The sequence below is a fragment of the Poromitra crassiceps genome (assembly GCF_964638095.1).
Source record: "Poromitra crassiceps genome assembly, chromosome: 2".
Classification (NCBI taxonomy): domain Eukaryota; kingdom Metazoa; phylum Chordata; class Actinopteri; order Beryciformes; family Melamphaidae; genus Poromitra; species Poromitra crassiceps.
Genome location: NC_139624.1, coordinates 27,256,977 through 27,283,247, shown reverse-complemented (window position 1 = coordinate 27,283,247; position 26,271 = coordinate 27,256,977). Strand labels below are relative to the sequence as shown.

General features: G+C 43.7%; 1 protein-coding gene across 1 annotated transcript in view; it reads right to left on the bottom strand.

The window, feature by feature from the left end:
• utp20 (UTP20 small subunit processome component) overlaps nucleotides 1–26,271 on the bottom strand; it is a 122,387-nt gene that overhangs the window by 90,597 nt on the left and 5,519 nt on the right. The window contains exons 6-25 of the mRNA XM_083654361.1: nucleotides 25,538–25,619; nucleotides 24,364–24,501; nucleotides 21,576–21,731; nucleotides 20,498–20,650; nucleotides 18,952–19,086; nucleotides 18,745–18,822; nucleotides 18,036–18,214; nucleotides 16,713–16,856; nucleotides 16,437–16,525; nucleotides 16,040–16,145; nucleotides 15,360–15,510; nucleotides 13,631–13,693; nucleotides 13,324–13,491; nucleotides 12,125–12,201; nucleotides 11,154–11,233; nucleotides 10,664–10,925; nucleotides 6,639–6,824; nucleotides 4,946–5,036; nucleotides 2,914–2,999; nucleotides 705–830 (exon numbers count right to left, since the gene is read on the bottom strand). Of these exons, the coding sequence (XP_083510487.1) occupies nucleotides 705–830; nucleotides 2,914–2,999; nucleotides 4,946–5,036; nucleotides 6,639–6,824; nucleotides 10,664–10,925; nucleotides 11,154–11,233; nucleotides 12,125–12,201; nucleotides 13,324–13,491; nucleotides 13,631–13,693; nucleotides 15,360–15,510; nucleotides 16,040–16,145; nucleotides 16,437–16,525; nucleotides 16,713–16,856; nucleotides 18,036–18,214; nucleotides 18,745–18,822; nucleotides 18,952–19,086; nucleotides 20,498–20,650; nucleotides 21,576–21,731; nucleotides 24,364–24,501; nucleotides 25,538–25,619 (2,550 nt within the window). The remainder of the gene's footprint in view (nucleotides 1–704; nucleotides 831–2,913; nucleotides 3,000–4,945; nucleotides 5,037–6,638; nucleotides 6,825–10,663; nucleotides 10,926–11,153; nucleotides 11,234–12,124; nucleotides 12,202–13,323; nucleotides 13,492–13,630; nucleotides 13,694–15,359; nucleotides 15,511–16,039; nucleotides 16,146–16,436; nucleotides 16,526–16,712; nucleotides 16,857–18,035; nucleotides 18,215–18,744; nucleotides 18,823–18,951; nucleotides 19,087–20,497; nucleotides 20,651–21,575; nucleotides 21,732–24,363; nucleotides 24,502–25,537; nucleotides 25,620–26,271) is intronic.

The following is a 26,271-nucleotide window of genomic DNA, read 5'->3' as shown; positions in this document are numbered from 1 at the left end:
TCTGTGGGGAGAGGAGGCGAGAAGTCTGATGGCTCTAATCTGCCTGTGGTTGCCATCAAAGGATCGTCTGTCTGATTTTGGGGGCAGATCTCTCTCTGCTTTGTTCAGCTGAACAGTCATGGTCAACCCAGAAATACCTTGGCATTTCGACTAAGGGCCTGGTATGACCAGAAGGGCTATTCTCTAAACAGCCAATCCCTGGCAGAGACGAGGTCGGAAGGCAGTGGAGCAAGAGTCAACTGGAAAACACTGATTGATGTTAAGGATGATGTCATAACCACTGATGATGTCATGTCATGCCCCACAACCGTCAAGTGATGTCATACCCACCGACGATGTGGATGACGTGGCATGAATTGAATTTGACATGTTTTGTCACATCACAACAACCCCCCAAAAAGTGCACCCATGGCGCATCGTCTTCAGATTCTCCACCCTAGAAATCTTAAACAAATGTTAAAAAAATGGCAATGAAATAAAAAATGTGTAGTATAAAATAAATAAAAATAAATAAATTAAAACAAACTAAAACAATCAAGGGGTGCAAGAGAGACTAGTTTGGGACAGACCGTGAGGAAAACAATGCTCCCTTCTTGTTTATTTGTCAATATGCAATGCAAATGTATTATTTCATAGTTAAATAGATATGACCCCATATATGGCCCCCTGATTTCTTACCCTGCAATGCAGACACACACACGTACCTCATGAGCAGAGGGATGAGCTGGGCCCTGTGCGAAGCATCGACCACTGCTCTCTCCTCAGAGATGTTGAAGTGGATGATCTCGTCTTTGAAGTGTTTGTCATCCAGCAGCCTCTCAAGATTCTCCCTGCACGCACGCACACACACACACAGTGCAGGGTTGGCCACACATGCTTAAAACTGAGTTGAAGAATAGTCTCCCCTCTACCCACAATGTACTTATGCTATATTAATAAACAATAACGATGGCAACTAAATAAAAGCGGGGTGAAGCCATATTGCACATCACAAGATACAAATGAACATCAAAGCATATTAGCTTGCATGGGTGCAACAAAAGATGATTTCAAAGGCAGACTGAACTAGAACAACCGTACCGTGGATATATGCCTCCGCCAACAAGTGAGCAGTCGACATCCATGTCTGTCCAGACTTTGATGTTTGAGCCAAATGTGATTCAAGTGTGCGGGAATTCCTTTTATATTTGTAACTCTAGTTATTTTTCCAGCACCTTGGCCGATACTTGGCTGGGTTGAGCGGTGGCCCTCCCTCAGATTTGAGCCAAATGTGAAGAAATTCCGTCAAGGTGTTACAGAGATATGGCGTTACCGGGCTTGAAAATGGCGTTCGTGAGGTCACAGTGAGCTTGACCTTTGACCACCAAAATGTTATCAGTTCATCCTTGAATCCAAGTGGACGTTTGAGGCAAATTAGATGACATTCCGTCAAGGCGTTCTTGAGAAATCACGTTAACGAGCATGAAACGAGCGGTCGTGATGTCACAGTGACCTTGAACTTGGACCACCAAAATCGAATCAGTTCATCCTCGAGTCCAAGTGGAGGTTTGAGCCAAATTGGAAGAAATGGGGGTCGCGAGACTCTGGCACCGTTATTTTGGGGGTCGGGGGCTGAATGGTTTGGGAACCCTTGCATCTAGAGGATGACAGGCTCCACCACACTACCATCTGTCATCCTCCTGAAAGCAGATCAGTGTGACAGCCTGGCCCTTTGTGGCTGAAGAGGCACAGAACAATCATTTGTAATGTAACCCTGAAACTACGCATCTATCCACAGGTTGGTTAGAGGTGCAGTAAGTGGAGAGCTTGATAACAGAGTAGAGGGCATAATGAGCAAAATCAGCGCTTAGGTGGAACGTTAACATTCCTGTAAAAGCCATCTGTAACCATAGAGGGCCGAGAGCCCCGATTCCTATCAGACGCTCACAAAGACCCCATTGAGAGAGTGGGGGTCTGCTGCTGTATGATGAATATACCGTAAAAAAAAAAAAGATCTTAGTTCACCTCTCCAGCTCAGTACGATCAGACCTACCGTCCATTCTTTGTTGTATTTTGGTCGTTCTAAAAACACACTTTTATCAGAAGGCTTATATTTAATCCTGGTCTGATTGTAGCCAAGTTTGCCTTTGGAAGCACTGTCTTTCTGTCAGGATAGAGGTTCTGGCTGCAGGGAGTCAAAACAAATCGGATTCCTGTCATTTTAGCTAAGCGTGATGTACTTGTCTGTGTTCTGTGCTGTAATTTACCCTCACTGCTCTTCAGTTGAACTCACGATGTGAAGAAATATGCGGAAAGTGCATCAGTGGAGACAGTGGTTTGCCTTTGACTGAGTTATGCTAGGCTTTCCAACTATGAGTAACCAATGGCTATCTGGTATCAACATCCATTTCCTTATACCCATTAAACGTTGCATTTGGGGTTGTTTCCGGGCTTTGCTTCAGACTAAGTTCTCACTCCTAACAAACCACACCACAGTTCACTTGGATGAGGACTGAGTTTCTTCGCTGCCGTTATTTGGTGCCTGAGTACCTGAGTTCAAATGGCAACGCTCTCACCTGCCAAACGAACAGAACTTAAAGGTATACTATGTTACTATTTAATTAAAAAACTTTTATTTTATCCTATAGAAAAGTTTCCCCGCTGTCCATCAGCAAGTTTTTTTCTCTCAAAATGATTTGGCGGCCCAGTTTCAATACCTCCGTGGAGCACCAGAGGGCCGCGGCCCACAGGTTGGGAATCACTGGGTTATTGATTCACCACAGGTTATTTTGTGCGTTTGACAAGTTACATGAATATGATTCTGAGAGGAAGCTCTGGCCTTTTGCCAATCATCAATATACAGATAAGAACCTGCTCTAGTCTGAACTGACTGACCTGCCTGGTTGTAAGAAGATCATTTTGTAAAAGACTTACTTGTAAGGTAGTATGTTGGGGTCTTTGTATGTGAGAACACATTCCAGCACCACCCTCTGAATCTGCTGGTCCTGATGGCACAGCAGCTGAAAATGGGGGGGAGAGAGAAAGAGAGAATCCTCATTCTTAAAGACCCCCTAAAGTCATGTTTCAAGATGTGTGTAAAATACTCTACTTTGAATAATAATTTGTGTCTCTGATGGTTTTTGCCCCAAAAAAGTTAAATTATCTTGTGAAAATCTTTCAAGACGAGCTGAACCCAATGGAACCCAAGTGGCGTGTGGGTCGGAGACGTTTCAGTCTGAAAACAAATCTTGTCTGAGATGACAGGGTTGAGAGGCGGGCCATAATAGCGTGTCGATGATTTGATTTGACAATTCTGATGACTTGATCTGGCGTTGGCCAATCCTGGCGTGTTCCGCCCCAAAATCGAGTGAGATTTGGCATGTTGTGGTGCTACGTGAGTGGGATCCACAGAGGACCAGGTAGCCAGCTGCTTCCGTGTGGAGCAGAGTGGAGAATTCGAGGCAAATGAGCCGCCTGCCGGCCTGGAATGTCAGAGGGGCCGGGGTAAGACACGCGGACATTAACGTTATCCTAGAGACTCTGGCAAGAGAGACAAATGTTATCCTGGAATGCGAGTTTAACGAGCCAGTTACTTGTCTTTGCATTCTTAGACATTACCGTTTGATTTATTTTGTATGTTGCATACAATTGGCCAAGTTATTAGTTAGTTTATGGACTAGAAATTCTGCCAGGTTACAGGCACATCCATTTTCTCCTTCCATTTCGAGGAGAAAATTCCCATCGAAATTAAGATTGATTGACAGCTGCCATGTTGTGATATGATTGGTTGAAATTTTATAGTGCAATGTGACATCAGCAAACTGTAGATTAATGTTATGAATGAAATCTTGAAACAGCTTTTGATGTGAAAAAGTGTGAATTTGTGATTTTTGTGATTATTTTGCATACATTATTAAATAGGTGCACTGAATACCCACGCATGTGAACTAAAATAAAATAAAATTTATTTTTTGGGTTCAGCTCGTCTTTAAAATTACTTCCCCTCCTTCTGCCTCATTAAAAAAAATCCAAAGCAACCAATCAGAGTGATCTAGAAGCTAACTAGCCAATCACAGCATACAACACAGGCTTTCAACTAGTGTCCTCTAGACTAGAGAGAGAGTGGCGTCAGCGGAGGACCAAAATGCGAGACTCATTAGCCAATGAACAGCCAGGAATGGATCTCGCGCTACTTTTGCATGCTAAAATAAAGCTGATAATGTACAATTTGATTCAAGGACTGAAAAACCCTTTCAAAGTACAACACAAACTGTCTATTTTGCTGCAACTCGACAGTGCTGCTTTTTTTACTCGAGTTCCACTTTCTACTTCCTGGAAAAAAAACTGGTCCATTGGAGTGAATGGAGATGTCGGAACTCTTCTATTATACGGCTCTGCTTTCAACACATTCTCACTCCCAACTCGTGACAAAGTGTCGACAAGAAGGGTTCCTGACCAATCTGCAGTATATGACAAGTGGGGAGGGGAGTGAGAATGTGTTGGGGCTTTAACTGCTGAATACTGAACAGGGATTGGCTCCAGGATTCGTGACGTCACGAATCTTGCTTGTTGAAAATTGCCTTTTCAGTGAGCTCAGAGCAACTTTCCACTTTCAGCAGACGATTGTGAAAACAGTCTTCTAGTGTCAAACTCTGCACAGACATCATTCTGCACAGTGAAGCTCAAACATCCAACTGAAGGAAGAAGAAAAACTTTTTTACTTTAGGGGGTCTTTAAATACTGTATACTGTATATATTGAAAAAGAGCAAGTCCAAAGCATTAGCATCTCACACCTGTTTCCAAATTTCTTCGACTGCTGAAAATGAAGTGTCTAAATTAAATAATAAATGCGTGTCTGGCAAACAAAATTCCAATATTCAGCAAGAAAATATCAAGCAAGCCCTGATACTGATAAAGTGCAAAGAAAAGATTAGTGATAGAGAGGCTGTGAAGTTTCAGAATTACCTGGTTGTACAGTTCGCTGAGGCTGCCCTCCAGGTAGAGAGAGCGAGGGTTGGTGAACTTGGCAAACACCTTCAGATGAGTAATCAGCTGTCTGTGGGAGAAATAAATAAAGGCTAGTGCACACTAGAGGATATTTCAAACTTTTTTCTTCCTTTCTTTTTTTTTGGGGGGGGGGGCAATTTTGCCTTTATTAGATAGGTCAGTAGGCTGACAAAAAAGGTGGGGAGAGAGAGGGGATGACATGCTGCAAAGGACCACGGCCGTGCGAAGGACTAAACCTTTGTGGTACGCGGTGGCAGCTATCGCTAGCCTAGTGCTAAAAGTGACAAAATATTTACCATTGCTAATACCATCAGCTATCCCGGCCGGGACGTTAATGGTGTATTGTCCAATGTTAAAAGGCATAATAAAGTGACATCGCCGTGCAGATAGTCGCAAATATCAAACACATGACTATATTATGCAGAATGACGGCTTGAACTTGGAACCGGTTTGTGACGCCTCACGGTCAGCTCGCTATCATTGGCTATTGCAGGTGTGCTGGAGGGTGAGGGAGTTTGATCCCCTTCAAATCTCTAAAAAGGTGGCCCGTGTGCATGATGCCGCTCAAGTAGAAAATATGACAGCGTGGAGTGTATTTATTGAAGCCATGCGTGGGGACCATGGACATCACCATGATAGCCAAGTTGCGTTTGTCTCTTCTATGCTTTGTGGTGGGGACTGCTCACACGTGTGTCGATATTATCTGTTCAAAATTGGTTCTGTGATGGTTGAGTTTTGTACATGTTGAAGGGCACATAATAGTACCGTAAATTTCGGACTATAAGCCGCGGCTTTTCCCCCGTTTTTTGGCCCTGCGGCTTATATAACGGTGCGGCTTATCTATGGATTTTTTCAGAAAAAAAAAAAGAAAAAAAAATTCTCTCTTCTTTAGCACTCTTTCTAACTATAAATCCACTTCTGTTTTAATTTCCTCTCTTGCCCTCTTTTCACCACACCGCGGACACTGTGTGCACTGTAAAAAAAAACAAAGGTGGTGTTGTGTTATGTTGTTTTGTTGAAATGTTAATAAATGGGAGCTTCCTCAAACAGCCATCTCTTTCCCGACAATCCCCTCTGTGCATGAACCCTTACATATGGTAATTAAACATTAAAACACAATTTAAAAAAAAACAAAAAAAAAAAACATTAAAACACCTGCGGCTTATAGTCCGGTGCGGCTTATATATGTAACAAACAGGCAATTTTGCTGCTGCGGCTTATACTCCGGTGCGGCTTATAGTGCGGAAATTACGGTACTGTGAGCTGTTGTCTCTGTGGGTTTGTGGGTGAGGGGGGGTCCCGCGGGGAGGGGGGATATGTTCTGAGTGAATCTGTTTTGTGTATGTGTATGTATTGGTTTTTTTTGTAGATGTTTGTGGTTTTCGTGTTTTTCTTTCTTTGTTATGTTGAAACATTTAAAATATATATATATTTTTAAAAAATCTCTAAAAAGGTGCAACGTTTAGCATTCTAACATCAATAAATACTCATCAAATAATTTGAGGCATTACTATAGTTACTGTAAGCAAAAAACAAGATCCTCACAGACAAGATTGGCTGCCTCTGTAGTGCATTTAAAAGGTATTCATTTGACAATGCTATATTGATGTAGCACCTATAATGAGCATTACTAGCACTTCTGAGGTCTTACTTGGCAGCGGCTCTCTTTGGAAATGCCTTTCTCTGCTGTCTCCCTCCCTCCTCTGCCTCCTCCTCCTCTTTCTCCTTCTCGTCCTCTTCCTCCCCGGTCATCCCAGACTCCTCCAGGGCAGCACTCTCCCTCTTCCTCAGGTCCTGAGTGGGCGCCACCAGCAGGTCAGAGGAGTAAAACTCATTCCTGTCCAATAAGAGCGGAAGGTGAGAAATGAATCAGTCAGATAGATAGATAGATAGATAGATAGATAGATAGATAGATAGATAGATAGATAGATAGATAGATAGACAGACAGACAGATAGACCGATAGAGCGAAATAATATTTTATCAGAGAAAGATGTCACATTTACATACTAGTCCCCTGGGTTTTTCCGGCATAGAGAATTATGAGGCGACCACCTCTGTCAAATTTCACACCACCTCCACCTCTCCCCAAAACTCTGACAGGTGTCTTCATGGAAAACACTATTTTCTAACAAGCGTTGCAATCGGTGGATTTCTGTCATTTGTAATTGTGGCATTACACCGATGTGTTGACAATTTTATTTAATGTTAAATATTCTTTAATAAAGTTATTTGTTTATATAAACAGCTTGCTGAGTACCTTTGCATAGTCATATCAGTGCAAAACCCACATAGAAAACGTCTATTTTCAGTCCAGCTAAAAAATAATCACTATCGGCTGCATATCGGTAAGCGATGAATTTGTCTCCCCATAAATCGGTATCGTCTCAAAAATCCCATACCACCTCTGCCACACTAACTGGGTTTCCATCCAAATGTATCGCATAATTCAAGCGAATTTTGTGAAAATCCGCAAAATAAAATGCAAATTTATGCATGTTTCCATTCAGTTTTGTTTAGCGAGTTTTGGGAGTCGGCAGGTTGAGCAGTCGGTGGCGCTTCTCGTCAGGGGGAGGCGTAACGTGCCTGTGTGCCTGTAAGAGATCTCTATCAGCGGAGACCTGCTTTGATTGAGTCATCACCCGGTGACGGTGATGATCACCGTCCTCATCGTCGTAAAGTCGCCTTCAAAGCATGATGTTAGATTATAACGAACTAGTTGTGTGGCTTAGCCTTCCCAAATGTTGAGGGTCGTTTTTTAGAATTTAATACATAGAATTGGGAACGTTACATTCAATTTCATTCAGACTGCCTGGCGCTAATCGCCACCATTTCCCCCTGGAGTAGCATAAAGCGGAAGTGAAGTCACATCTGGTACGTCATCGTTAATTCGCAAAATCTGTTTCCATTGCAAAAGTTCGCATCTTCCTACTGTCGATACGCTGATAAATCCACCCCCTCCAAGCGTAAAAACATTTATGCGATATTTCGACCTTTATTCGAATTTCTGGTGTTTCCATTCAAGTTTATATTCGCATTTTGGGTAAATGCGAATATCCAGAGGTGGATGGAAACCCAGTTAGTGTCAGCCAGGAAAAACCCTGAGTCCCTCCAGGATTTCGCAGAGATTTTTTGTGATTGTTTCAATCAAAAATGCTTGATTTGGGGGGTCTCAGCTGCTCACTTCGCGCAGCCGACCCGGGTTCAAATCAGACCCGTGGTCCTTTGCCGTATGCTGTCAACCCCTCTCTCTTTCCCCACCTTTCCTGTCTGCCTACTGTCCTGTCAAATAATCCCGCCAAAAAATAAGAATAATAATAAATTATTGATTTTGCAGCAGCTTTTTGTGAAATTTTCCCCCCTCTAACTACTACCTAATGGCAACGTTTCTCAAAACTTTTTCTGAAACTTTTTTTGGTAAAATTGTTGGAAATGGCAGAAATCGCAAGTTGAGGAATGTGTTTTGCCATTTTTGCAGAGAAATCACTTGAAAAATTGCAAGCCCCCTGTATATTGCAGAGATTGGCTGAATTTTCATTAATTATTGCGATTGCAAAAAGGCAATTCCCTGGAGGGACTGATTAAGCGTTAAACAGGTAGAAACACTGACTGGAAGCCCCAGACACACTGGGAGAACTACAAAGGACTAGCGGCAACTGGAGCCCATCGGGGCGAAAAAGTGGCATTTGAACACACAGCAAACACAACAGCCGACGGGCAACCAGCATGTACGTTCTGCACCTGCGTGAGGCCTAATTCATGAAACAAAGCAGCGTTTGCCTACCATTTCGCTCACTTCAATGGTTTCGTAATATAGCTACTTCTAATATGTCTGATAAAAAGTTTCAAATGGCACTGGCGTCGTCAGCCCTTCTCTGGTCTTTTGCTTGTGCAAGAACAAAGGTAGAGGTGGAGATGAAAAATAAGGAGGAACCGCACTAAATGGTTGATATCATGCAGCGAGAGGCTCAATGGACTTTCCCAAAGGTACGTTGTTGTGAAAATATACGTGTTTTGGAATTATCAGATGAGACGAAGTTGAAAAATGAGCAGAGCGTGTGTGCAGTGTGCACTCTCTTCTCCTGCGCTGTTTCGCTACCCAACGTTTCCGCCAGAGAAAAACGGGGCCGGACAACATGTCCGGTATGATTTCAGTTTCCCGGACAATTGGAATAAATTCTGGACAAATATTAGATCTGTGTTTATTGAGCTTATAAACAATTAATAGCAATTCATAACAATTCATAACTATAGCCTCTATAATCTCGATATTGCCATAAATTCCCAGGCTTTGCCAACCATGCTTCTTTGCCAGCTCAATCAAACAATGACACGAAATGCAAGCTTCGGGGTTAATTCATTTCTCTGTGAAGTGAAGCGTCGACTTAGCAACTCAACACCATGGAGGTAGCCTATTAAAAGAACACTGGCAAGGGCTTTCAGCTCTCAAGATGAAGGCTACAGGTAACTAAAAATAATGTATCCTTAACTTTTCTTCCAGTTTAATAAAGTTAAACAAATTAGCCTGTTGTCCATTTGGAAAGCGAGTTGGATCACAGTTTGTCAAACAGTAGTTTGCTTTTAATAACATTATCATCATCATTGACAAATAACGTTAGACCCGCTTGGTTTCTGAAAATATATAATAGCCTAATACTTCAGGTTTGATTCACGTTTCATCTCTCTTTCGATGCAAATTAGCTAATAGCTATTTCTGGTGCAATATATTTATTGAGCATTGTCCCTGCCAAATAAACAATGAAGATAAAGATTTCAGGTGCAGTATAGTATATATAGTATAGCAGTATTTCTTTTTTACGGTGCAGTAGTATAGCCACACAAGCACTCAATGCAAAAGTTTAAAAGCACTTAAGTTTCAAGGTCACCTGTTTCTTCATAAAACAATTGCTAAACAATTTCTCAAATAATGCAAAACTCCACATTGATTGACAGTGCACACACACACACACAGAGAAATCCATCCGCAGCCTGCTTTATGCACAGGAGCTGTTCCAGTTCACCTCAAAATGATCTCCAACTCCCCAATTAGGCTATATCTTCATGCATCCGCAGTAGGCTACGTCCTCTCTTAATACATGGAATAGGTTTTTCGGTACCTTGTCTTGTAGAACACTTTAATTACCCGTGCCCTTTTTGCGTTGGCTTGGTGAGCTCTCACTTTGATCTTCTTAATGAGCAGCTGCTCCTGTTGAGAGCTGCTGCACGTGCACCCTAATTGTGAATTAGGCTATGTTTCGTACAGTACAGTTTCATACAGTAGCATACACTATAACCTACACATAAAAATATTCATTTAGGCTATTCAATAAGAGGAGCTGGGTGGAAATGTAATTTGAGCCTATTTTAATACAACACAAATTGTGCTGAGAGGGGATTATTTTTACTTGACCTGGTGTCTGGCAGTTTTTGTTTTGTTGGACTTTGATTAATTATAACGGACAAAGTCCGGCAATTACCGGACAACGGAAACTCAGTCGCTACCCCTGACCAACCAGAGTGATTCCTCTAGACATGGCCGACGGCCGACTGTCGGCTTGGTGTGTCTGGGGCGTCACATCATGTTTGGGACTTAACTGAGACATTGGTAGCTTCTGGACAAGTTTTGTGTGTCAAAAAGGCAATATAACCGTTTGGGTTCAACACTGCAGTAACTAACCTGATGAACCTGAGCAACAGAGGGCTGAGTTCTCTGCTGCGTGGTTCCACCCTGTCAGGCACCTGGGCCATGGTGCGCCACAGCAGGCCCCGGAAGTTGGTGAAGTCCGTCCTCTCCTTGGGGTCGGAGGTCAATTTGACCTGCTGCAGGAAGAGCACACCGATATCTCCGCTCTCAATGACATCACAGCCCAGCTCGCCGTGAGGATCCCATTCCCCTTCGTCGTCATCATCGTCTTCGCTGTTCTCTTGCAGTTCTTTTTCTAAGATATGAAGATGAGGAAGCTGGGTGATGCTGCAAAGTTACCCCTATAGCATTTCCTTTTATATTTTCTTTAGAAGTGCACATTTGGTTGGAAAACACTGCTAAATAAATACAGGCGAGACAGAGATTTTGGCAGATGCACCAAAGCTGTGTCCCAGCATGGACAACAAACAATTTACATGCAACTCATGCAAACATGAACTTGAAGCCTAGCAGGAAGCCTTACCAGCTAGATCTGCCACCATCTCCAGATGTTCATGGTAAACCTTCCAGAAGTCCTTGTTGTCCATCCCTCTGGCATGTGTCCTGGAAGCAGAAAGGAGACAAGCCAAGTAATTGTGGGATCAAAAGACTACCGTAATTTGTTGTTATTAACATGTTGCATGTATGTCCAATTTGTGCTCAGGCAATTGTCAAATTGTGGGAGGAAAGATTCTGTGGTGTTGACAAATACAGCTTCTTAGCATTCCTCATTTAAACCCAGGCAAAATAACCTAGCTTGTAGCTCATAGCCATTGATTTCTAAAATACCATTATTAGGGTTTGAGAAGGAGACATTCTGAAACATACTTTCATGTGAAAAGTGGCTAATCTACAGTATGCTGACATCAAATCAACATCGCTGACATCGTACTATCAAATTTCTACCCCATTTCAACCAATCATATTACGACATGGCAGCTGTCAATCAATCTTTTCTCGCCCATAAATGTTAATATATTTGGCCAATAAGTATGTAACGTACAAAATAAAACAAACGGTAATGTCTTCATTTAATGTAGAATGCAAAGACGTCCCCAGCCCCTCGGACATTTCAACGTGGGCAGCAGCACGCTAAGCCTCGGCTTTGAAACAGCAGTATGCACGGAGGCAGCCAGTTCGCCGGTTCTCTGCAGATCGCACTCACCTAGGGGCAGAACACGCTGAATCCCAGTGGACAAAGTCCGGCAATTACCGGACAACGGAAACTCAGAAACCCTAACCCCTGAAAAGTGTGAAAAGTGTTTTGGCAAAGTTTGGAGGCTATCGGAGCAATGGTGTGCCTTGCGACCCCGGACATACGGACGGACACACATACTGTACATACGGCTCTCCAATTATAGTAGTATACTGTAGTAGGATTCAAAACATTGAGATGTCCCTTTAAGTCTGTTGTTTTGAATTTGTTTGAATTGTGGCAGGATCAGTTCTACTCACACAAGTAGCTCAATGACTGCGTCCCACAATGGCTTGAAATTGACGAACAACATTGCTATGAGGTAACGCAGAGGCGCCTGAAAGAGAAGAAGCAGAACCAAAGCATGTTGGTTTTAATGTTAATGCATGTTAATAAGTTACATTTGGTATTGGTTTCTATGAATATTTTGCTTACTGCCCCTTTAAATATGGTATGAGAAAGGACTTAACACTTTCAGTGCCACGGCCCTTGGGCAAAAGGTTGCTTGCTGTGCCACATAGGCCGCAATGCATTTTAAAACAGTCATATAATTTTTTTAATAATTACTATGTAAACACTGAACACGCACAAATAACGATGAGACTCTCTTCTATCACCTGCAAAAAAAAGTTTATTGATCCCATTTTCCGTTCTTTAGTTATGAGCCGGAGAAGATAGCTTGATTGAAGCAAAAACATCCCTTTTTTTCCTACGAGCTGAGATAATGAGCCTTTTGTGAAATTAAACATTTCAAGCACATCACTGACTCTGAAGCTAATTTTCTGATGTCTGGGTCTGTCTGGGTGAAGTGTATGCTGCTCTGCTGCTCTCCGTGCTCCCCCCCCCCCCCCCCCCCTCAACTGCACACGCCTCCTGGGTGTGTCTTATGTGTCTGGTGGCTCTCAGTCTCTGCTGAGTTTGCTGCGCACACACAGTGAATGGTGCGCGACATTCAGCTTTTTGGTTCCGCGTGTGTTTGTCACGGGCTTGCATGCTTCCAGTTCGGAATAATAAGGCTGATTATGTGAATGTGCTGTTGCAGCGTACATGGAGGTGCTCAGTTGTGACAGCGGATGCTGCTGCTGGGGGCACAGCTGGCGTTGTGCTCGTTTATGGAGGCACGTCGATGCATACGGACGGATGCGATGCGATTTCCTCATTTTCCCCAGTGACTATTTCTGTGTGTTTGGCTCCTTTTTCTCTGATCAGGAGAGTGCTGTCGCCACCTAATGGGTTTGTAAAATAGGTTATCGACCTCCAATAGCTACAATATTGTTAGAGGCGACGTAAGAAGCTTAGATCGACACCCCCCCGTCAAAAAAACAATTTGGATTTACTGACGCCATTTGGCGTCGCTGGCACTCTACGGTAAATTTCTAATGACGCCATATGGCGTCGCTGGCACTGAATGTGTTAATCAACGGCAGCAATCAACAGGGTGAAATGGCAGTAGATATACCTGTTGGAAAGTGCCTTGCGGCCCCTGTGGCAGGCTGCGCTGCACCAGGTCGTGTCGCAGCTTGCGGAGGTGAAGCAGCTTCTCTCTGTAGTCCTGCACTGAGGCTGGCACAAGCTCCGCCTGCAAGCACACCGCAAACACCGGCTGCACCTCCACACTTTCCTCACCCTGGACAGAAGGGCACACACACACACACACACACACACACACACACACACACACACACACACACACACAGTGGGTAAACTCTAATGTCATATTATTTGATAAAATGGTTTTCATGAATGTAATGTAATGACGGTTGTACCTCAGTCTGTGCAGGAAGCTCCACCTCAAAGTGAGTGAGGATCCTCAGAGTCAGGAGGCGGATCTGGGAGAGAAACCCATCAACTAGTGAAAATCTAGCGGCGAAAAAATCTAGTCAGCTTCACAACGGCAGAAAATGTAAACGTGCAATTTGCAAACTTCTTGTCACTGTTAGAATTACTCATTGAACTTCTATCGATGTGCCGTCGAGAGCGTGCTGACATACTGTCTGTCAGTGTGCTTCTCCAGCTGCACCAAAGCAGACCAGCACGCTCTGCAGCGTGTCATCAAAACGGGGGTCAAAATCATTGGGACTTCGCTCCCGGACATCTACTCCCTCTACTCCTCCCGCTGCCTGCGCCGTGCCCACAGCATCATCAAGGACTCATCTCACCCGGCTCATCATCTGTTCGTCCTCCTGCCCTCAGGTAGGAGATACAGGTCCATCCGCTCTAAAACTTCCAGGATGCTTAACAGCTTTTTCCCACAAGCTGTCAGCCTGCTGAACACTACCCCTCGAAACACAACACAACCCCCCCCCCGAACAATGAACTCTGACCAACTCTGACTGTCTCACACTCATTTTGCTCACGAACTCTGTACAAATTCTGGACTCACTGTTTACATGCACCACTGAACAGTCACTAACTCTGATGCCTTTATAGAATAATGTATTTATTTATTGGATGTATTTATTACTTGGGCCGATGCACTTTACCTTGGTGTTTCACTGTACGTCTCAGGGAGATGCTTGTCTATATCTCGTTGTTGGAGTAATTTAACAATGACAATAAATATACCGGTACTTGAACTTGAACTTGAACTGAAAGTGGGGCTGACACACCAAAAACACTTGAGACTAAGACTAGGATCCCGACGATGCTTCACTTGGCGTCTCCTGTGTCGGGGCCAAAAAGTTGCATTTGAACACACCCCAAAGACGACAGCCGATGGGCAACTAGCACGTACGCTCTGCTAGGGCTGCCCAATGAATCCAATCACAACTAGCAGGTACGCTCTGCTAGGGCTGCCCAATTAATCCAATCACAATCACAATATGGCCAAGTGCAATATCCAAATGGCAGGAGCCTGCAATTATTTGATAACGGTCAAATGTGTAACAACATAGCATTAAATAAAGCATTGTGGTGCTACAGAGATGCCCCGGCCTATAAATCATATTCTCCAGACGCATGTCTGATAAAAAATTGCAAATGGCGCTGGCTTTCTGCTCTTTTGCTTGTGGAAGAAGAAAGGAAGAGGCAGGGGTGAAACATAAGGAGAAACTGCACTAAATAGGTGATATTATGCAGCGATAGGCTCAAGGGACTTTCCCAAAAGGCACAGCGTTGTGAAGATATCTGTGTATTGGAATGATCAGATAAGATGAAGTTGTAAAATGAGGAGAGCATTTTATGTGTGCTCTCTCTCCTCCTGCACTGCTTCGCTACCCTTGACCAGCCAATCAGAGTGATTTCTCTCACCAACCACGATTCAACATGTTGAATCGGCTGGAAAAGCCGCCGACAAAGCAGACTAGCACCAACGGTGCAGGACACACCGTAAATACCAGGGCCCTCAGACATGGCAGACGCCGACTAATCGGCTGTATGTGTTCTTGGCTTAAGGCGCGCCACAAGCTTGCAGAGAGATCAAGTCAAATGCACTACCAAGCACTACTACCAAGTTATCCCTTTACGCTGCTGCTGCTGCGGTGACTGGAGGCGTACCTTGGAGAGGTGGGAGGAGACGTTGATGTGCAGGATCTGGTAGAGCTCCAGCAGTGCGCTGTGGGAGAGGTGCTGGGAGATGCCGCTGAGTGACAGGCGGGTGTAGTAGAGGTCTGCGAACAACAGGGCCGACAGGTCTGTGGGGAACTTCCTGTCGGAAAAAACAAGGAAGACAGCGGTCGGAAGTCGGCCTACTGAACAAATGTTTCCTGTCTGGTTTGATGAAAGTCAGTCCATACAAACTACTCTAATGCTCTAACTACCACTACTAATGGGGGTGATCAGCCTAGTTAGCACTAATAACACTGGATTTCATGAAAATGCCACAATAAAGCAAACTGGAGGATGATTAAGAGGTGAAAGTACATGCTGGATGGACATTGGCCATCTTCCTGAAAACTATACCTGAAGCTACTTAGCTGGCTACTTGTCATCATTGTTGTTGTTGCCATGATACTACAGCCAGATAGAGGATGCTATGACATCAAAACAGACATCAGACATCTGTGCACACCTCGTCACTCAACAACCTAACAGACAATACATGAGCAAAGGTGTCTTTCCATGTCATAAAGTGCCATCTTCCTATTTGCAATTTTTTTCTCCAAATGTCTTCCCATATTCAAGGCTGTGATCGTGTCCATGCAAGCACGCACACACACAGAGCAGGCCGTACTTACCGCAGGATTGAGGTGATCTTATCCACGGTGACCAGCGAGAGGAGCTGGGCAGAGCCGTCCAGAGTGAGGAGACAACTGAGGGCCTGTCTGGCTACAAACAGACCGGCTGGGAGGGAGGGAGGAAGGGGGGCAGGAGGGAGGGGGGCAGGAGGGAGGGGGGGGGGAGGGAGGGGGGCAGGAGGGAGGTGGGCAGGAGGGAGGGAGGGGGGGGAGGGAGGGGGGCAGGAGGGAGGGAGGGAGGCAGGAGGGAGGGAGGGGGCAGGAGGGAGGGAGGGAGGGAGGCAGGAGAAAAAGGAATGTAAAGCAGTATGAATTTATATGTCCTCACTAATGCTCTGGCATCAATGGCATCAATGACTTTTCACACACACACTCTCAACATGAAAGCAATACTAACCTTTCCCCAGTTTGTCAGTCTCAATCTCACACAGCAGGTGGTTTAGGATGGCTGTCACCTCAGGAACGACACTAGCCGGAGACAGAGGTCTGAAAAATTTAGCAGAAGACTGTAGACTCAGAAGAAATCTTTTCAGACGTCCCAAACGACACACAGTGAGAAAAAGAGACAATTTCAACATCCCAGAAATTAATTGTTTGTGTGTGTGTGTGTGTGTGTGTGTGTGTGTGTGTGTGTGTGTGTGTGCGCGCGCGTCGTGCGTGCGTGCGTGCGTACCGTAGGTGTGGCAGCAGCACCAGGGCAGCCCATGGCAGTGACAGGTCAGTGAGGGACTGGTTGTGGTCTTGGGGAAGGTTGATCAGAGACAGGACCAGCTCTGGCACCGATGCAGACTCCTTCTCTGGGCCTGAGCCCACCCTGCTGTAGGACAAAAAACACAAAGGTACCGGAGAGGCCAAGCCGCTAGCCTGCAATCCTTTTGCACAAAGACACTCCTGCTCACTGAATTGACCTTTTAAAGGTAAGAAAGAGTATGTAAGAGAAGTCAGGATAGGGTTAGGTTTCAGAAACTCAAATTAAAAAATGTGGCCAATTTAAAAGCCCTACTTGTTCATACATGGAGCAATCACAATATAACAACACTTGCCTTATACGCAAGGTTGTTGCCCATCGAGTAGGGCTATTCATGTTCTTAAATATTGCATAGTTTCCAATTCCGAGCCGTTTGCCGTTAATTACAGTACATATCCGGAAGAACAGAAAATACAAGCTCTAGCTAATGTCCATGACATCATCAGTGATGTCACTTGAGCAATTGTGATGTCATCAGTGATGCAAAGTTGGGGCAATCGTGCACTGCGCATGCCAATAGAGCAGGCGCCGAGCAGCAGCCGAGCAGCGTATGCGAGCCCGTGCAGCAGCTGAGCTGCTGATTTCTCATGCAGATTACCATCTAATTGACATTTGCATATGTATTACATGAATACAGTACATATACAGTAAAGGAATGTTATTGACTTTAGAAATCCATACAGTATTTTAGGCCTCCAGCCGTTTCAAACACAGTTGTCTCGCATAGACAGAGGCGCTGCCATCTCTCCATATACAGACAGACATGCATCGAGTAATATCGCTGCTGTATCTCATTGGCTCATTTTTGGCAGTTTGTAAGATATAAAAAAAAAAAAAAAAAAAAAAAAAAAAAATCCATTGTTCTCAGGTGGTACAAGGCCCAAAATGATCACTGTAAGCGGAGTATTGATCACTATAAGCAAATTATTTAAACAGCATGTGTATAGGAATGATTTGGGACCAAGCTTTATGATCAATATAAGCGGTTGATCACTATAACAGTGATCACTATAAGCAGATTCCACTGTAGTACAAGTGTGAGTATTTTTTACAGGGTGAGAGGAAGTGTCCTCTAATGTGAACACAGTGTCACTTTTTTCCCCCACCGCAAAATACACATATGGGGCCAAATTTCATTCAGACATTCAGAACTGGGAGCTGTCCAATACAATCACAGTTGTGTACCGTCGGCCTGCCACTGAGCAGATGGGGTTCAGTGCCTTGTTCAAGAGCATCTTTGTAACTTACCCTGCGGTCTGTCCGGTGAAGAGCAGCGGATAAGTCTCGAAGGCCATAGAGCCCTCTGTGGGGGATGGGGCTTTAGCGAGGATCAGAGCGACTAGCGCCTCCAGGCCGCAGTGTCGAGACAGGGCATCACCACAGCCGATCAACCCTGCTGAGAACCGTAACAGGCTGGGGAGGAAGAGCTGGACGACGACGTGGAGAAAAAAGTTTTAACATTTTTTAAACATATTTAATATGAGCATTTGTCTTTTAGCTACAGTAAAAGAGCTTTGTTAATAACTTTGAAGCTAAAATTCCTGAGAAAAGGCTTGGGCTAGGCTGCCACCTATCACATTAAATTGAAACCAATGGATCTCACATTTGGTGAAACTTACTACCGACATTTTTTGACTGAAGCTGCTGATTGCCAATATTAAATATCTTTATATTTGACCATTTGAAGCATCAGCGAGGCAGCCCTTTGAAGGGACCCCTTTGAAAATGGCCATGCACATTTTTCCCTCACCAGAATTTTGCCTAAATTTGGAGCATTATTTAGCCCCCTTCCCGACATGCTAGGTTCACATGGTTGATCCCAATCGATAATAATATCATAGTCGATCATCATCGATAGTAATATCAGCCGTGGGTTTTTTTGTGTGTAAAATCCAACGGGGGGCGGGCCAAAGTTGGCCCGCGGGGCCCCAAATTGGTCAGCCATGGTCTAACCAACCTGTTCAAACTGTTTCATGGTGAACATCTCCTTGCTGAACTCCAGGATCAGATCCTGCTCCGTCCTGCTGCCAAACACCTGGTGATGAAGATGGAGTCAGAGAGTCAGAGTTCGCACGCACACGCACACGCACACAAATCCTCACAGACTACCATACTCAAAATAAGCCTTCCGCTAATGTGCTCTCGCTCTCACAAACAAACACACCTTCTGGGCGACCTCCTGGATGAGTGTGGAGGGCAGGCTGATGTTCTCCCCGAGGAGCAGGGAGCTGGTGATCTGGAGCAGCAGACGGGAGCAGGATGCTGACAGAGCCGGGCTCTGGATCAACCGCAGCACCGTCTGAAGGCGGGAGGACAATACAGGGTTTGGGCAGCAATATATTAGAGATTCCCCAGTAACACTTTTTCAATTCATGTACCAATTCTGAGTATGGAATTGTAAGTCTTTCCGCGGGATATCATGGTGGTATAAACAGATTACAATCTACTGTATCTTCTATACCACATTTTGTACATGGTACCCATTTTCAGGTTGCATTTAATATTTGGACGTTGCCATCAATTGTGATGATAAATATGTTCTAGGAGTTATTTTGCGTGGAAGTGTTGTATTTTGCTTTTTGGCGTATACCCACTTTCCCTCCTCCACTTCTACTCCTACATTTCCCAAAATGTCTTTCAACAAACCCCAGAGAATGTACTTGTATTGATCACTTTCAGTCAAAGGTTCAATATTGTGGAATCATCTGACTTCATGGGCATAGAAGGTTTTAGACTTAGACTAGAGGATACTGATATCTAGCCTGGTATCCAGCCCCATATGAATCGCAGTTGTCAGCACTGTTCATGTGGGTCTGGACACAAGCCCAGCCACTGGCGATTATTCAGGACAGATGCTGTGCGGGATGCATGATTGGCTGGTCGATGTAGGCAGCGGGACCAATCTAACGTTACCAATGAGGCATTACAGAGCGCTGCTGCAACAGCACAACACATTGAGACCGAGGTCTCATTTTCAAGTGTGACCTGTTCAGACAAGTACAAATTACAAAGACATAAAAACAATCAATACAGTCAGTACAAAAACAAAAAGAAACAAAACATTTAACAAATACATGTTAAAGGTGGAAGAGATTCAGCATGAGCACACCATAGAAGCTCTCTCTAAATCTCTTAACAATAATTTAAAACTCGCAAGGGGAATCAAGCTGGACAGCTTCAGACTCTGCTGAAGCGTGTTCCAGGTCGAGGGGGCAGAGTAGGAGAAGGCCTTTTTTCCGTGCTCAGTACGGACTGAGGGGATGGAGAAAGTGATGAAGTCCTGGGACCGTAGGCTATAACTGGACTGATTACGAGATAGGTAGGATGTTAAGTAAGGGGGCAGCAGACCTATAATGGATTTGTAAATGAATATGTACCAGTGTATGGTTCTACGCATGGAGAGAGATGACCAATTGACCAAGGCATACAGAGTACAATGATGTGTGATGAGTTTACAACCAGTTATAAATCTTAGTGCACCATGATAAACAGCGTCCAGCAGTCCAGCTTTGCTTCTGCGATTGGTCAAAGAGTTCGATCTTTGATTGACAACAGAGAGCCACCAATCAATTTGGAGTGAAAAATACGTCTCCGAAACAGTGACGGATAGGCTTGCGTCCAGACCCTAATGAAGGTTTCATTGGGGCTGGTTACTTACCAGGCTAACTGATATCATACTGTACACATAAATCTCACTCCCCTCCAGTTACCTGGCAGACGGCCTCTGGTCTGGTGACCTTAGCGCCGTCCTTGTGGGACACCAAAGTGTGGAGAATGAACAGCAGCCTCTCCAGCTGCTCTGCCACCTGGTCCGCCTCAGCTGCCTTCTCCTCCAAGAGGCCCAGGACCTCCAGCACACTGGCCTGCATGTGGGGACACACCACCATCAGCCCACAAGACACTCAACTTAAGACTTTTAAGGCGTTATTCAGTGCCCTTGGACAATGTCAAGTAGACAAAGATAAATTGATTAATCATTCTCTAAATAGATAGATAGATGGATAGATGCATAGATAGATAGATAGATATTTGATCAATCCCCAGAGGGAAATTCTGGCGTTACAACAGCAGTAACATCAATGATAGCAACACAACATAACTCATATCAAGAACACACAAAGAGGTAGGTGACGGTGTCAGTGAGAACTTGGGAAAAAAACAAAAAAACATGCTGGTATATTATTTACACAACTACTACAGCGCTCTTGCATTTTTCCGGAACTATCCACTGTAGAGCATATTATAATATAATATTATTACTATGAGTGTACAAGTGTGCAATGTGCATTAGAAACCTGGGTTTAATAGTGTCATTATAGGAGGGGAGGGGAGGAGAGAGGGAGAGGGAGGGAGAGCAGGAGTCTCCTCTCTCTGCATGTAGGGGAGTTATGGTTATTGTGGTGGGCACGAAAGCCCTCCTGTAAAGGCTTTTGCACACCAAGTCAGTATTTTTCATCCGAAATTGTCACACGTTTTAAAATAAAGATGACTGTGTTGTGTCACACATGTTTACACACCGACTCCGAATATTAAACAATATAGTATTTTATTAGTTGACTGGTTTGCTCAGGAGTCACTGGAAAACATGATTAGAACATTATAGTAGCCAGTAGGTAACTATATTAAAATATTTTTCACCTAAATATCTGCCAAACCTCAGATATGGCTGCTTGGGAAGGGTCTCCAAGTAATATTAGTCAATAACAAAGTTTTCCCACCACAGTCCTCTAAATGTGCACATTACGTTCTGACTGGAAGTAAAACTGACTCAAATGGCTGCCGCCTTACCTGTAGGGCCTCCCAAAAAACCAGGAAGTGCTCTCTGTTCACGTGATTGGCTGCAGCCTGGGCCATGTGATCCAGAGCATCCCGTACAGTGTCCCATGGCAGAGAGACACCTGGGCTGGAAGTGGGACCGAGCTTCCGCAGAGCCACAGGGAGAGCCTGAGGGACAGGGGATGAGATGGAGGAAACGGGGGGGGAATGAATTATTACATGGCTTTGTTGAATACTGATCGGCCAATGAACACATTCTGAGGTCTGCCATTTCTGAATAACAAACCGCTGTTTCACATCCAATCATATCTCTGCAGTCAAAACAATCCAGTTCATTACGCAGGGATGACGTATTTTTGGAGACTTAACCAGAAATCGCCGCCATGTTGGATCCTCAGGGGGAAAGGCTATGGGGTTTTAGAATGGGGAATTTGGTTAAATGCATGAAACGTCCGTGGTTAACAAAAGTGGTCATTTGTGTTTAGCAGAATAATCTTCACAAACGTGGACCACTTTTAGGACTTTTTAAGCGTTTTCTGAAAATCGTGTTAGAAAACGGCATTTATGCTTCAAGTTTGTTTGAAGTGGGGTTGTATGAGGTACTTGCACGCAAGTAGAGCTGTCTGCTGACTGTGAAGGGGGTCATGAGCAAGAACGGAATAAAACAACAGAAAAAATACATAAAATGCATCTATACTGTTCACATTAGAGCTGGGTATTGGTTCAAATTTCAAGAATCGATTCGATTCCGATTCACAAGGTTGCGAATCGATTAATCCCGATTCGATTCGATTCGGATTCGATTAATTTCAATATCGATTTGGTTAGTGAAAGCAAAATGTGTTTTTTGAGCTGTAACCTGAATTACATGACTGTCCAGTTATGTAACACTTTTAATGGTTTTAGTTACACATATATTTACTCACCAGGTGGTGACAAAGGGTAAATAACAGTCTTTTCATCTGTCAATAAAGACACTTTCACAATTATGCACAGTGATTTGATTTCAGCCTATATCATTTCTAAAAGTAGATATTAATGATCAAACATTTCCATTTACGTAGCCTACAGTATTTATGTTTTTGTTTCAACTACAAACATAAATAAACGTCAACTTGAAACTATGTTTCAACTACCACACACAGCATAATATTTTAGCATGTTTATTAAAAATAATAATAATAATAATAATAATAATAATAATAATAATAATAATAATAATAATAATAATAATAATAAAGAAAAAATCGATCTCTGGACATATAAATCGATACCAAAGGATTAAAATAAAAATCGGAGAATCTATTTTTTTTTAACCCAGCCCTAGTTCACATGGCACAATCCAAGTCTCCTCAAGCCCTGAGATGCCAAGTTGACATGAATACACCTCATTTACACCATGTTTTTAGCTGAAATCTTCAATGTAGCCAGGTGGTGCAGCAGCCCCACCTCTTGCCCCACCTGGCTACAATGAAGATTTCAGCTAAAAACAGGGTGTCAATGACATATTTTCAAGTCAACTTGGCATCTCAGGGCTTGTGGGCTTTGCTTTAAAAAATCGGTGAAATATCTTGGTGCCGATCTGGATCAATCCCTGAGGGATGGCCATGAGGTGAGGTCATGGCCAGAAGGATACTGGGGAAGGTCTACTCCCGTTTAAAGTTTCCTTATCGGAAGTCCAAGTTTTTAGACATGAAAACGAGGAAGCTGTTGGCCTCTGCACTGATTCAATGTCACTATGATTATGCTTGTTCTTTTTGGTACACCAGCTTAACCAAAAGTACAAAATCCAAACTGCAAATCTCTCAAAACAAGCTGGTCAGATTTAGTCTTAATCTACAGCCGAGAACAGTGTGGTTGTTTTTAGTTCTATGCAACAGGCTGCTTTGCATTTTGTAATATGTTTTTTTATGGAAGTTGGTCGAAACACTGCTCCTATCCCTTTTCCCCCTCACACACACACACCTCACTCACTTTACTTACAGCACATGCACACTCATACATACGCTTGCACGCACACATACACTGGCCCACACACTCTCTTACACTCACATGGAGGACCACAATGGAAATAAGCCCTCAGGCTTTCTTGTGTTTTCATCCTTTTGATTCCTTTTTTACTTGTACTAATGAACTTGTACTTGCACTTTGATTGAGTCAATAAATGTGATCCATCAATCAATCACACTCTCTACTCTTTACACCGGAGGATTTCCTCATGTGTGAAAACAACAATGCCTCTTCTATGAAAGGGTAACTCCGGGGAGTGTCCAGACCTGATTCAATAACATAAGAGTTCACGTGTGAAAGTGGCTGTACAGTGCAGTGATCAGGAATGTCCGGACCTGATTCAACAACATGTGTGAAAGTGGCACATCACTGTATGCTTGTAGGCTAAGTGGAGAGATATAATGTAGATAGGAGGAAAGAGTATCAAGCTTGGCCCAGCACTCTAGATGATCAAAATGGTATGATAAGTGAATTTTGAGGTGATGGAGCGCACAAAGCTTTTTTTTTTTTGCATGCAGGGGGGAAGGGCACGGGGAGAACATGCTAACTCCACACAGAAAGGCCCTTTTGATGAGCTAGCCCACCTGCAGTAGGCACTTAGGACATGGGAAAGGGGACACACCCTCAGCACCCACAGCGTTTCAACGGGAATCGAACCCAGGACCTTCTTGCTGTGAGGCGACAGCACTACCACTGCGCCACCGTGCCCCCTTCCCCTTCAAGTACTTTCCAGACCCGTGGCAACCATGTGCATAATATGTGTCCGAAAATTAAACAGAAAGAGACTCACATTGGCAGTGAAGGAGTGGAACATGTTGCAGACTCCTTTGCACATCTCAAACAGCAGCTGGCCGACGCCCCCCGCCTTGTCAGGGTGCTGCTGCAGGTCAGAGAACATGTGGCTCAGGAGAGCGTCGAGGTCTGGAACCTGAGGGACAGAACGGGTAAAAAAAAAAAAATCTGGAGGTCATCTGGGATTATGTACCAAAAATACTTTAAATATATTTGAATAGTGTACAAAAATGTATTGACATTCAACATTTAGCTTGGCTATATGAAGTTGGGAAACTTTGGATTAGTGAGGAGTGTATGTTGAAGTACATGGGATTTATTGCTTTGTTTTTGCCGTGGTATCGAAATAGTATTGAGAATCGTGGAATTTCACTGGTATTGGTATCGACTACTACATTTCTGGTATCGTGACATCCCTAATTGGGATACATGGCCAATGTGAATCAGTCTGCTGCTGGTTAATTGGATGAGAATGGGGCATATCAAAGGAACAGCTCACCCTAAAATCCAAAATACATATATTCCCTCTCACCTGTAGTGCTATTTATCCATCTATATCATTTTGTGTTAGTTGTCTGAGTTTTGGAGATATCGGCCGCAGAGTTTCTGCCTTCTCTTCAATACAATGGAACTGGATGGCACTCGGCTTGTGGTGCTCAAAGTGCCAAAGAAATACATTTGAAAAACTCAACAGCAATGTCTCTTCCCAGAAATCATGACCCTGTTACTCAAGATAATCCACAGACCTTGTTATGAGCAGTTTCATGGAGGAACTATTTTCTTTTGACTGAACTACACCGGCTAGCTGCTAGCTAGTTCCTACATGAGACTGCAAAAGAAAATAGTTCCTACATGAAACCGCTCACAACAAAGTCTGTGCATTATCTTGAGTTCAAATGTATTTTTTTGGTACTTCGAGCACTACAAGCCGAGTGCCATTCAGTTCCATTGTATTGGAGAGAAGGCAGAAACTCTGCGGCCGATATATACATTTTTCTAATTGTATTGTTATTATTGCTATAATTACCTTTGTGGTGAGTACCTTTGTTGTTTGTATCTCTCCTTGGATTTGTTGACCAGAATGTGACATTGTAAAATTTTAATAAAATACTAATTATTAAAAAAAAGAAATGTTTTTGTGTTTGATATGTAATAGAAGGTCAATCACTCACCTTTCTCATCAAAAATGAGAAGCTCTCTGCGGCAAACTTGCGAATGTGGTCCTTCTTGTGTGCCAGCAGTGTGCTGTACAAACTGTGGTGTGAAAAGAAGGAAGGAATTTATTTCCACCAACATTTGACATGCAGTCTGCTAAAAACACCCTTCAGCAGCCAGAACTGAACAGTTCGACCAGAACTGTTCGGCAGCTTTTCCCCACAGAATCAGAAAAATGCCACACTATAAAGATGATTGCAAATAAAACCTTTCACATTAGGCCTGTTCTGATATGTTATGCAACAGACCCTCTATATTTGATTTTAATGCTGCACTGGTGCAGGAGAAAGAGGGCTTCTTCTCATTTCTCTTTTTTTTCTCCACGCTACAATTTCTTGAAAGGTTTGATCAGTGTTCAAAATGCTTCCTTGAAAGGTTTGATCAGTGTTCAAAATGTTTCCTTGCAGTAGCTTAAAAATGACAACTAGGCCATATCACAGCTGACGATTGTTCTTCACAACAAATGCCATATCGTGAAATAATGTGTGGTTATGTGTACCAGTAGAGAGCAACCTTTACGCTTAGTTCACACAGACAAGCTACGCCTTGCCTTGCCTCAACCCACGCCTATGCCGAGCTGGGCGTGAACCTGTTACACGCTTTTGCGATCACACCGCACGCCTTTTGCACGCCGAACCTGGAGCCGAGTCACAAGCGCCTCTCCTCTCTCCCGACTGTATTTTTTCACGTG